A 13,474-nucleotide genomic window follows, 5' to 3' on the forward strand; every position below is an offset into this window, starting at 1 on the left:
GTAATGCAACAGCATTAATTGAAATAATTAGCTTTCGTGTGTATATAGCCTATGGGTGTACTGGGTAACTTTAGAAGTACCATAACGAATAGGAATTATTTTTTATTGTTTAAGTTCAAAACCTTGACAGTTCTTTTAATGTAATTTATTTAAAAATATTGTAGACTTTGAACTTAATGATTCAATTCAATTTTGTTAGGTACTAGTTTCATCTTCATGATAAAAAGTTAGTATATTACTTTTGGTAGCAATTACTTTCCTGCTTGATTTTGATCTTTTTTTAAAAAGCCTTTTTCATTGAAGCTTGTATTCTTTATTCTTAAGAGCACAGAAAATGTACTTGTTTCATTTTTGTGGAGTGTCAAGTTGCAGTACCTTTGTATTTTGAAAAACAGAAGATTGATAAAAATTAACTCTTTCGATCTTCTCATGGAACCTAGTTACCTGTCAGAAGCAATTGGTCACCATCAGTCTTAGAATCTTGCTTATTTATCACTACACTGAGTTTGCCAGGCAGTTTTGTGATGATGTCAAGGTTTGTGGTGGTGTTTATGCTTGGTTTAGAGTAGTTACGTCCTGTCAGAGGCGTTGTTTATCATTACTGTCAGTATAGTTTGCTGATTTGGTCATTCCTTGTCTGAACTAAGGTAACAGCCATAACGTAAGGGAGCTCATATCACATCTTGTGTTCTCTACATGCCTTCCTCTTGACTTTCTTTAGCTGTTCTTCTGTAGTCTAGCAATGGTTATTCTAGGAATATGATTTACTGTTGGTTATAGCACTGAAGTTGAGAATATCTCAAATGTATCAGACCCTGGGCCACTTTGAGCAGTGGTGGGCTTGGACTGGCTGAAGGTGATCAAATACCAGCTCTCATCAACAACATACATAGCAAAAATTGTTGATACTCACTGACCCCCGCCTTTGGCAATACTGTGATAGAAGAAAGTGTCTAGTAATATCTTGACTTCCTGAGCTAACAGGAAAGAATATTAACTCTACTGGTGAAACTAATTAAATGGTTTCTTTCTAACATGATTACCAACATTTGGGTCCAAATGTCTGAAACAATGAGAGATGCCTTGTTAACAATTTATTCAGCTTCTTGGGCCAAATAACCACTTTCTTGACTATAAATTGTGGCCCAAACAAATGATTTGTTGCAAGATGAAATGAGGTGACTGAAGAGATGTAAGATAAGATATGTTATCAGTAGATGAGGAATAGTTTGGAGTAACAAACTATAGAATAACATAAGAGTCAAGTATCATATAGTCTCTGAAATTTAGAGAAAGATTGCTGTATAGAAATGATCTAAATTTGTTAGCAGAAGAAAAAATTTAATATACATGAGCTACTTGTTCAACCACAACCTATTTGGATGATAGTATTCACTATCTTAATATCTTATCTAGTTTAAGATCTACCAATAACTTATATCTAAAGTTTAAAAAAAAGCCAGTTACTTTGATTGTTTGATTTTTTAAAAAAAGATTTTATCTATTTATTTGAGAGAGAGAAAGAAAGAGAGCACGAGTGGAGTGAGGGGCAGAGGGACAAGCCAACTCCCTGCAGAGCCTGATGCAGGGCTTAATTCCAGGACCCCCAGATCCCGACCTGAGCCAAAGCCAGAGGCTTAACTGGCTTAACTGACTGAGCCACCCAGGTGCCCTGGTACATAGCTTTTTATAATGTTCTTAAAGCTGATTGTTTAATATTTTCTGTCTTGCTGTGGTTGTTTATAATGAAAGTATATTTGAATCTTCAAATTGTGTTGGATATCAAATGTCTTACATTACTTGATTCTGTACTTAGCCATATTTTTGTGAATATGTCACGAGTAAATAGAAACTAATATTTTAACAAATACTAGCATTGCAAATGAAATAGAAATAGAATGTTTGAGTGTATGAATTTTCCATCTCTTTTATAGATAATAACAGAGTTTGTTGATGCTGAGATAGATGCTTTAAAGATTTGAATGTCCAGGCTTCATTTTTCAAAAACTTTCCGGGGCCTGCCTCATTGGCAGTGGCTCTGTGCTGAACAGTAATTGGTGTTTGCTTAGAGGATGGAGACTGTTCACTCTATGAAGTTTTAGGAGTCTTGGGCTTTAGACAACAAAATTATCTGTCTGAGTGATTAGAAATAATTAAAAAGTACTTGAGGGACCTCACAATCTGTTGATAGAGATCACATTGGTCAATTTAATGTATTAAGTACAATCAAAATTTTAAAGAGTTACTTAGGCAACAGATTTTCTAATCAACTTTTTTTGGTTATATGCTAAATTTAAAAAAATGAAAAACTAATCCGTTTATACTAGAGGTGTCTACTTCTAAATAGTATTCATTATGAGACTTAGTTTAGGACACTGAATTGTTTAGGGAGATTTGTTGCTTCACATTATATGAGTTGTTTACATACCAATTTAGAGATTTATATTTATTTTAAAAAATGCATTATATATTTTAAATAGTATCTGCCCTTTAACATATGAATGTCAGTTAAAGCTTTCTTACGCATTAAGGCTTAGTTATTGAAGAAATGCTGGGCTTTGGGAAATTTTGTTATCTTGGACGCAAAATATTTTCAATACCACACTAGTTTTTCAGCTTAAGAATAAAGCTGGGAAGAGTTGCCTTCAGCTATTAGTTTTCCTGAATCCAAAGAGACGGGTGGGGCAGGATCAAAAATACTTACTTGATCAAAGTTATTGGCTCTGAAGGTATTCTTACCTGTGTAAGGAAGATGAAAGGTGTTGTTTTTATTGCACGCTAGTAACAGTGTAATTTTGAACTAATTGGTGTTGAACTGCCAATCACCTAGGGGAATGCAAATAGATACTCTTCTAATTTCCTTTGAGGTAGTGAAATCTTATGTCGAGGCTGGAAGAAAAACAGAATAATACCGTTAAATTGACCTTAAATGAGCTGCTTTGTGGTTTTCTTGGAGAATCCCTTTTTATTTTTCATGACTAGTCCAGACAGGTTTTGTCTACCGATTTGACTTATTGACTAGACTAATGCTGACATGGAACATGTTAGATTCATTTTGAAATAAAGTAAGGATAATACAATTGTTCAGGATATTTTGATGATTTTTTTTTAGTGCAACAAATTCCTGTCACATTCCAATGTGTGTTTGCAGTGTGTCTTGATTCCTTACAATAGCCATCATTCCTTTTGGTCATTTGCACTGGAAGATTCTGCCTAAACAAGCTTGCTCTTCTCACTAAGGTAATGATACATATATAGTAAAGGATGGTAATGTCTTTAAAAATTGTGTTATTCCAGGTGAATCAAAGCATGCTTTGTTTGAAGATAATGAGAATGTATTCTTAATTTTTGTATGCAAGTCAGTATTTATTAACTGTTGTGTGCCTAGCATTGTGTCACCTGAAAATAAAAACACAGCATTTCAGAAATACTACTTTAGTTATTTTTCCTTTGAAAAATATAGTGATTGGTCTAGATATTTGTATTGAGCTTTGTAGATATCACACCCACAAAGTGGGCATTTCTGTCTTCTCACGTAACTTAAAATTAGCAGCAGGAATACTGTTTCTTCTGATACCTATTCCATTTCAAAATTCTGAATACTCATCAGATTATTTTTCTCTAGCACTGAGCTAGTTACTGGAATAATGCTTCTTTTTTTTTTTTTTAAAGATTTATTTATTTTTTAGAGAGCGAGCGAGAGAGAAACAGCATGAGAGGGGAGAGGGTCAGAGGGAGAAGCAGGCTCCCCGCTGAGCCGGGAGCCCGATGTGGGACTCGATCCCAGGACCCTGGGATCATGACCTGAGCCGAAGGCAGACGCTTAACCATCTGAGCCATTCAGGCGCCCTGGAATAATGCTTCTTTATAAATACAGGGAATGAAGTATAGTTTGGGATTGTATTTGTAATTAATCAGGTAGAGAAGTTAAATGAGCATTAACTACAGATACACACCATATAATTTATGAAGAAATGGGGTAAAAAGCAAAAGGTATCTCTAAGACTGTTAAGTAGTCTAAGCTTTGATTCAAAGACACTTGAAAACCTTATAATACCATGCCATCTTACTGTAAGTCTCCTTCTTATGTGGAGATAATCGTTGATTCCATAATTTAATTGTCTCCCTTTGGCTTCGGCTACCAGAAACTCTATAAACTACATTCATAGTCAAAGTTTAGTACTTTTGGGCCACACTTCCTGAATATCTCTGTCTTTAACCCTGTTCTCCTATTAAGTGTCAATTATATATTGACTAGTAAAATGATTAAATTCAGGAGCTCTGGAAACAGTAGAACAGTTTAGTGCATTCAAGACCTCAGGCTCTCCAAAAGAGAAGGTATTGAATTTCTCTCTCTTTAGTGATGGACACAAGTGAGGAAGGCGATGCAGAGGGCACAGTACTTACCTTTCTTCAAAACCCAGGGCACGACTAGAGTTTAGTGATTCTCTAAGAGGGCTTAGAAAAAGAGCCTCTGAATTCCCCTAGTGCATTAGCACCTTTGCCATCTTGCACTTTGGGTCTGAATCCTCTGTTTTCTTTCTCCCTTTGAGAAAGGAGTGCTGCTGCAGAGAGAGACCCCAGAGCACCAACGCTTCTTCTTCCTGCATCGTTGTTTCTGGCCAGTTCATCCCCAGGCCCCCAAAATAGAAATTGCTGGGCCCTCAAAGTGGTTTGTCATTGTTTGAAGGACTGTCTGACTTGATTAAGTGTGAAGGGAACAGTAGTAGTGCGTAAAGAAAAATGATCACTTGCTTAAGGCTGAGTGATGAAGGTTAAGATGAGTATCTACAACAATGATTCACACTGAAGTTAAAAGTTAATGGAGAGACAAATAAGAATTTGTACTTAGTCCCCAAAAGTAATAGGACTTTTTTTTTTTTTTAAATTTTATTTATTTATTTGACAGAGAGAGACACAGTGAGAGAGGGAACACAAGCAGGGGGGGGTGGGAGAGGGAGAAGCAGGCTTCCCACGGAGCAGGGAGCCGGATGTGGGGCTCGATCCCAGGACCCTGGGATCATGACCTGAGCCGAAGGCAGACGCTTAATGACTGAGCCACCCCGGCGCCCCAGTAATACAGACTTTTAAGGAGATATAATTAGAGAAGAAAAAAGATCACCCGGAATGTGAAAAAAAATTAAAACTTCAGTAGACAAAAGATGAAATAGTCCTTATGGTAGGCAGAATAGTGACTGTGCAAAAGTAGCCAAGTCCTAACCACGCTGATCCTGTAAACGTGCCCCCTACATGGCAAAAGGGACTTTGTAAGGTAATTAGGTGAAGGGTCTCAAGATTATCCCAGATGATCTGGTGGGCCCAGTGCCTTCACAGCATTGTTACAAGTGAGGGTTAGAGAAGGAGATGTGACAGTGGAAGTAAAGGTATCGAGTGACCTGAAGAGGGAACCATGAGCCAGGGAGTGCAGGTGCCTCTAGAAGCTGGAAAAGACAAGGAAACAGATTCTCTCCTAGAATCTCCAGAAGGAACACAGTCCTGCTGATGCCCAGATTTCAGACTTCTGACCTCTAGAACTGTAAGATAATAAATTAGTGTCTAAGCCACTAAGTTTATGGTACTTTGTTACAGCAGCAATAGGGAATGAATGTAGTCTTTCTGAAAACTGAATTAATTATCTGGTAGAATCAAATGGGAGAACTATTTCATGTCACAAACCAAAAGTACAAAGAGAAGGAAACACCAGTGAAATGGCAGACACAGACTGTAGAGCTAAGCTGCTTAATCTAAATAGTAAGCATCTAGAAGGAGGAAAAAGAACAAGTAGAAAAAAATAAGTAAATAGATAACAGAAGAAAATGTCAATGAGCTGAAGAAAGATTTTAGTGCAGATTAAAAGACCACAGAGTCCTAGACAAGATTATTAAACAGGACATTTAAAAGATCTAGATTTATTGTGTAACATTGTTGAATTCCAAGAATAGTGATAATAAAACACCTTACAAGCTTTCACATAGAAAAATCACTTATAAAGGAGAGAGAAATCAACATTAAACTTCCCATTTGTAACCTGCTAAGGATTATTGAATAATATCATTAGTTTTAAGGATGTGGGGGGGAAAGATTGCAATGAAAAACTCATATATTTATAAATAGGTCGTATGTATATTAGGGCCAAAAAAGACATTCATTTATTCCTTTATTTCGTATCTGTATATTGAGTATCTAATTTGTGCTAGATCTATTCTAGGCATTAAGGATATGGCAACTTTTATATTGAAAGAAAAATTTAGTAATAATCTTATACTAAATATTTAATTAATTAATTAATTAATTTGAGGGGGTTAGGGGAGGGGCAGAGGGAAGGAAGAGTCTTAAGCAGGCTCCATGCTCAGCGTGGAGCCTGTCTCGGGGATTGATCTCACGATCCTAGATCATGACCTGAGCCGAAATCAAGAGTTGGACGCTTAACCAACTGAGCCACTCAGGTGCCCCGGTATACTAAATATTTTTTTTTTTTTAAAGATTTTATTTATTTATTTGACAGAGACACAACGAGAGAGGGAACACAAGCAGGGGGAGTGGGAGAGGGAGAAGCAGGCTTCCTGCCGAGCAAGGAGCCTGATCCCAGGACCCTGGGATCATGACCTGAGCTGAAGGCAGACGCTTAACGACTGAACCACCCAGGCGTGCCTATACTAAATATTTTTAAAGCAATCTCAGCAAAATCCAGGATTTTGGAGGAGTGGGTGGGAAGCAATGAAAGAACAGATAAAAGTATCATGACAGCTTCACCTTGGTGCAGGAAAGTTATTCAGTAAGGCATCACTAGGGTTATAACTATGTTACATTAAAAAACAGTACAAGTCTATTGTTAACAGTGAGAAAGTAACCACTGAAGTGCCAAATTAACATAGGGAAAAAGAATAAACAGAAATTCTACTAGCTGGGAAAAGAAGAAATAAAGAGCAAAATAAACAGAAATTATGAAATTACATGAAAGGAGAAAGAGCCACCAGTCTTCTTGCAGTGAGTCCCTTTCCATGTTCTATGCAGGGCACTAGTGAGCCCTTCCAATCTCCAAATTCACATCCTTCGGATCTGGGAAATCTCTCCTCTCTCCAACTGGAATTCCTATTATTTGGATGTTAGATATCCTGAACTGGTTTTCTAATATTCTAAACTCTTCTCCTATTTCTGTCATTTTGACCTATCTTCTAAAAAAGTTCTCTATCGGGGCGCCTGGGTGGCTCAGTTGGTTAAGCGACTGCCTTCGGCTCAGGTCATGATCCTGGAGTCCCGGGATCGAGTCCCACATCGGGCTCCCTGCTCAGCAAGGGGTCTGCTTCTCCCTCTGACCCTCTTCCCTCTTGTGCTCTCTGTCTCTCATTCTCTCTCTCAAATAAATAAATAAAATCTTTAAAAAAAAAAAAAGTTCTCGATCTTCCAGTCTTTTAGATAAGTCATTATTTCTAATTATCAAGAATCACTTTCTGTTCACTACATACTCCATTTTTATGAAATCCTCCATTTTTATGAAGTCCATGAAATCCAAGATTATCATGACTGTAATCTTGGTCTCTCTCAGGATATTAAAAACAGGTTTATTTTTAAATATTTTTCTCTAGTGTATATTGTCTCCCTCAGTGGTCTTATTTGTTTTGGCCTCTCCTTTCATGTGGCTCAGAAGTCTGATGAACCTTGTCTGCTCATATTTAAGAATAAAGCACTGGGACGTCAGTTGATTAGGGCTTCCAACTCTTGGTTTCATTTCAGGTCATGATCTCAGGGTTGTGACATCAAGCCCCACATAGGATTCCACACTCAGCGTGAAGTCTGTTTGTCCCTCTGCTCCTCCCCCCACTCGCATACGCTCTCAGTCTCTCCCAAATAAATAAAATCCTTGGGGGAGAAAAAAAAAGAACAAAGCACTAAACATGCTAATGTGAAGCCCAAGAGTGTGTAGGTGGCGGCTGACAACTTCTTACTGGGTAATCCAGCCAGGTCTTTCATGGAGGACACCCTACTGCTGGCTTCTGTGGGGCTTTCCTCCTGGGCTAGACAGACTCCCCAGATAAGACTCTTCTCATCTCCTTGGCTGTCCAAGTGAAGAGAGATGGGAGCCTGTGAGCACTCACCCCATCCTCTACTTCACCAGGCCACAGCCTCTGTTTCACTCTCTGGAGAACAACCCTTTTATTTATTAACAGAAAGTGAACAGAAAGTGATTCTTGATAATTAGAAATAATGACTTATCTAAAAGACTGGAAGATAGAGAATTTTTTAGAAAATAGGTCAAAATGCCAAAATAGGAGAAGAGTTTAGAATATTAGAAAACCAGTTCAGGATATCTAACATCCAAATAATAGGAATTCCAGTTGGAGAGAGGAGAGATTTCCCAGATCCGAAGGATGTGAATTTGGAGATTGGAAGGGCTCACTAGTGCCCCGCATAGTACATGGAAAGGGACTCACTGCAAGAACACTGGGAACAAAGATCCCACACATTTCACAGGATGGTAAGCAGTTCACACGCAAGGGGACAAGGAGAAGAACTTTAGACTTCTCAGAAGCAGCATTAGAAGCTGGAAGACAATGGAACAATGACTTAATCATTTTTTTTTTTTAATAAATTTTTTTAAAGATTTTATTTATTTATTTGACAGAGAGAGACACAGCGAGAGAGGGAATGCAAGCAGGGGGAGTAGGAGAGGGAGAAGCAGGCTTCCCAGCAGAGCAGGGAGCCCGATGCGGGGCTCGATCTCAGGACCCTGGGATCACGACCTGAGCCGAAGGCAGACGCTTAACGACTGAGCCACCCAGGCGCCCCATGACTTAATAATTCTGAAGGATAGTTTTCACCTAGATTTCCTTATTTAACCAAACTATGAGAGCAAAGGTAAAATATCCAGACTTACGTAGTCTCAAAAATACTACCTCCCATTCACCTTTTCTTTGCAAGCTGCTGGAGAGGCCATGTGCCACCTAAATAAAGGAGTGAAGCAGTGAGAAAGGCTAAGTTGGAAATAAGAGATGTGCCATAGGAGAGGAGAGAACAGGGCCCGGGATGCCAGTGTGCAGCAGGCCTAGAGAGCAGCCTGTCCAGGCCAGGGCAGGTCTCACGACTCCAGGAGAAGTTGCTCCCAGATAATGTGATGAATGGGATAACAGGAGTTTAAACACCAAGAGGAAAAGACATTTGGGAGGAGAGGGTGGCTTTGAGACAGTGATAAGTACATAGAAGACTAAGCAAATGGGGAAAATGACTACTTCTAGGGGTGGGAAGAATACTATATAGAAGAAAGGAAAGCTAATCATAGTTTATTATGTGGGTAAGTAATGGATGGCATTTCTTTTGTAATGATGCAGACATTGAATATTAATGTAACCAAAATGTCCAATAGTCCACATTGGGAGAGGGGGGAATGACAAGGTGTGTGGTTTGGTAGGAAGGCCATAGTAAGTAAGCGGAAAAAGGCCATAGAGCTGGAAAATCAAGACCCAGCAAAGGAAGCTGTTTGTTTAGTGCTAGGAAGACAAATACTGAAAGAATCAACTAAACAACTCGAAGTGGCCGTCTTTGGGTAGGTGGAACTAGGAGGAACGCAGCATGTATGCATATGCCTTGTGCAAGTATGTGGGACTTGGAATTGTGTGCACGTTTCATTTTGAGAAAGATGAAATTAAAAAAAAAACCACTTCAAAAGTTAAGTAGTATGGAAGATATAAAATCAAGTTTATCAGCTGTTATAAAAAATTATATTGAATGCAAATACTTTATTTTACTAAATGTAAATGGGCTGAATTCCACTGTTAAAGAACAGAGGCTGTCAGATTGGGTTATTCAACCATTTTGCTATAAGCACCTATTGCCCTTTATTCTAGGAAAGCATCTGATTGGGCTTTGTTGTTTCTCCTATTTGATCACATCTGTGGAACGGCTTGTCAAAGTTCTCTGCCTCCCCTACTCAGGGAATTAACATGTGACTCTGAGCTAGGCCCTTAGGACACTGGAAACTTATTCTTGATCTTAGCAACATAAAGTCTAAAAATTTTATTCTTGATCATAGCAACATAAAGACTGAAAATAGTTGGGACTGATCCATCCCAGGTATAATAATATGAGGAGACAGTCCATCTGCTCCTGCCACCTGGAGCCCCCAGCTGCCTGGTTCCTCTTCTTTCCAGGAAAACTAGAAGTTTTCCTGCTGGTTCCCTCTGTCTCATGAATTCCTTTTCAGTTTTAACCAGTCAGTCAATTTCAGTTGCTTATAACGAACTGTATCTGATAAGATTAAACCTCAAATAAGATTCAGCTGATACACACACACACACACACACCCCTTTAATTTTAATCTTTATTTGTCTCTTATATGTAAGTTTGTAATAAATCAGTAAGTAAGTAAGGCAGGTAAAAACAAAAAGAAAGTAGAACTTAAGGTCCACAAAACAGAATTTAAGCAGAGAAACATTAAAGACAAAGTGGGTCATTATCTAAAGATAAAAGGTGTGATTCATAAGGTAGGTGTAACAGTCTTATACGAACCCGAAAATCTTAGACAAATACAAATATATAATGAAAAAACTCTTAAAAACTGAGAAGATGTAATCAATAAAAAAAGTACATTTGTAGTGGGGGATTTTAATTTATCTATTTCAGAATTTAACGGATAAAATAGAATATGGAGATATACACATCATTATAGAAATAAGTAGAAAATGTGAATAGGGAAAGTCCATGTGATAAATAAACCTCTGAAAAGATGCTCAACCACATTTAGGGGAATGCATGTTAAAGTAACAATAAGAAATCCATCATACTGGCCAAAATTCAAGAATTACAACATCCAGTGCTAGGGAAAATATAGGAAGAAAATAGGTACTTTCAAAAGCTATATGGAAATGTAAATTATTATAATAATTTTTTTCCTTTTTTTGAGAGAGAGTGTGTGTGTATGTGTGTGCACGTGTGCATGCAAGCATGGAAATAAGGGCAAAGGGAGAGTGAGAGAGAGAGTCTTAAGTAGGCTCCACACCCAGTGCAAAGCTTGTCATGGGGCTCAGTCTCATGATTCTGAGATCATGACCTGAGCCAAAATCAAGAGTCCAATACTTAACTGACTGAGCCACCCAGGTGCCCTTATTTTTTTAAAAAAATATTTTATTTAAAAAAAAAAATTATTACAATATTTAAATCATTACAATAAATTCAATATTTAGAAGGAAGTAACCTTTAAATATCTCTTAACTGTAAATGCTTATATCCTTTGACTCAGCAATTGAAATTTTGGGAATCTGTCCTATAGAAACAATAGAATTAGAATGTACTGGATATGCATATAGAAATTTTTGTTACAACATTGTGTGGAGTTGCCAAAAACAGGAAAACCTGACTAGTCATAAGTGGAATAATTCTGAATGAAATTGAAATGCATCCATACTACGGAATGTTACTCAGTTGTTAAGGGAGTTGGCACTAACTGTAGACATGGATGTATCATTGACTAGGAAAGCAAGTGGTAAAATAACATGTCTGATTTAACCCATTTCTATAAAATATATAATAGAAACCATGTGTGTGGTATATATGTATCTATGAATATTCACATGAGCATGAAGAAAGGTGTGGAAGCATCAACCAGGCTGTTACCAATTGTCACTTTAGGGGGGTGGGATAGAGAAGGAGATTGTGAATTTCTTTCACTTTCTATAATCATATGATACTTTTGTCATTAATGAAAAATTAACAACAGATCAAGTAAAAATATTATCAGAGTAAGGCATTTTCTAGGAAACATGTAGTATTTAATCAGCAACAACCTGGAAGTCTTAAGTGGTGAAGAAATCGATAGGTATGTTTTCCTGTGAATCACAGCAGCATTTGTTTTTATTCTCCGTGATCAGGATTTGTAGTGTGTTATCTTATATTTTAATTAAAGTGAGGGCTACCCATTCTATGCTGTTAATAAGGTTCTGTTGTGATACTTCTAAACTATTTTTGCTTTTGACAGGACTGTCTTCATCAGTGGAATACAATATAATGGAGTTGGAACAAGAACTTGAAAATGTGAAGACTCTTAAGACAAAATTAGGTACTGTACATTTTTGTTCCTGACTCATGTACTGGTCTTGGATTCTTTCCAAAGACTTGCCTGTAGTCTGAAATATTAAAAAAAGTTATGAAATCTTTAGGGTATGTTACAAGCTTCCAGTCTGTCCAAAGTTATAGGTACAGACTGTTTTTTAGTTTGGAGAGAAGATAAACATGTATGTACTCCCATTTTTGTTTTGTTTTGTACGTGCATAAAAGGACTTTTCAGATGCTGATGTTCAGAGATGTCACTCAGTTGTCTCTTCACTTGCATTATTTCTGACGAGTAATCTGTCCTCCTCATCCTTTGAATTGTCTTTTTTCTGTCTCTGCTTTTAAGATGTCCTCTTTGTCACTGACTTTGAACAGTTTGATTCAGATGTGCTTTAGAGTAGTTTTCTTTATGTTTCTTATTCATTGGCTTCATTGAGTCTCTTGGATCTGGGAATTTATAGTTTTCGTCTAATTTGGAACATTTTTGGCCATTGTTTTTCCAAATGTTTTTTTCTTTTCCTCTCTGTGCTACCCTTTCAGGGACTCCAGTTACATGTACACTGGCCCACTGGAAGTTGTCCCCCAAACTCACGGATATTCCTTTATTTTTCAGATGTTTTTCTCTGTGTGTTTCATTTTGCATAGTTCCTCTTACTATATCTTCATGTTCACTACTTTTTTCTTTTGAGTATCTAATCTGCATTTAATCCCATCTATTGTATTCTTCTCAAACACTGCAGTTTTTTTTATTATTGTTTTTAAATAGGCTCCACGCCCAGTGTGGAGCCCAGCGCAGGGCCTGAACCCACGACCTTGAGATCAAGACCTGAGCTGAGATTGAGTCTGATGCTCAACCGACGTAACCCAGGCATCCTCAGACACTGCAGTTTTTATATTTATAAGTTCTGTTTAGACCTGTTTAGTCTGTGTCCTCCACTTTTTAAAAATATGGAATATATTATAATAACACAATGTTTTTATAACTTCTGTGTTAGTTCTTGATAGATTTTGATTGATTGACTTTCCTCCTCATCATTGGGTATATTTTTGTGCTTTTATGCGTGCCTAGCAATTTTTGATTGGATAGTGGACACTGAGAATCTTACTGCTGGGTGCTGATATTTTTGTATTCCTGTAAGTGTGGAACTTTGTTCTGGGTTGCAGTTAAGTTACTTGGAAGCAGTTTGATATTCTTGGGTTTTGCTCTGAAGGCTTGTCAGGCAGGGCTAGAGCAGCATGTCCTCTAGGGCCAGTTGTTCCCACACTAAGGCAACAATGCTTGTCATTTATGAGGTCTCATTCTTACCTTGTGGGAGTAGGCCCTATTCTTGGCCCCTTATAATGGTTGGATACTCCTGCTCCATGGGTGGTTCTTTCTTCAGGGGTGGGTTGTTTGTTCATGTACCTGAGCTGATCTTTACCCTACTGAAGA

General features: G+C 37.7%; 1 protein-coding gene across 8 annotated transcripts in view; it reads left to right on the forward strand.

Annotated features, from left to right (window-relative positions):
* The window catches only part of LMBR1 (limb development membrane protein 1), a 155,910-nt gene that overhangs the window by 109,458 nt on the left and 32,978 nt on the right, over positions 1-13,474 (forward strand). For all 8 annotated transcript variants that reach the window (XM_081799750.1, XM_081799756.1, XM_081799749.1 and 5 more), the window contains one exon: positions 11,969-12,049. In XM_081799750.1, the coding sequence (XP_081655876.1) occupies positions 11,969-12,049 (81 nt within the window). The remainder of the gene's footprint in view (positions 1-11,968; positions 12,050-13,474) is intronic.

The sequence above is a fragment of the Leptonychotes weddellii genome, chromosome 12, assembly GCF_054177405.1.
Source record: "Leptonychotes weddellii isolate Sample4059 chromosome 12, ASM5417740v2, whole genome shotgun sequence".
Classification (NCBI taxonomy): Eukaryota; Metazoa; Chordata; class Mammalia; order Carnivora; family Phocidae; genus Leptonychotes; species Leptonychotes weddellii.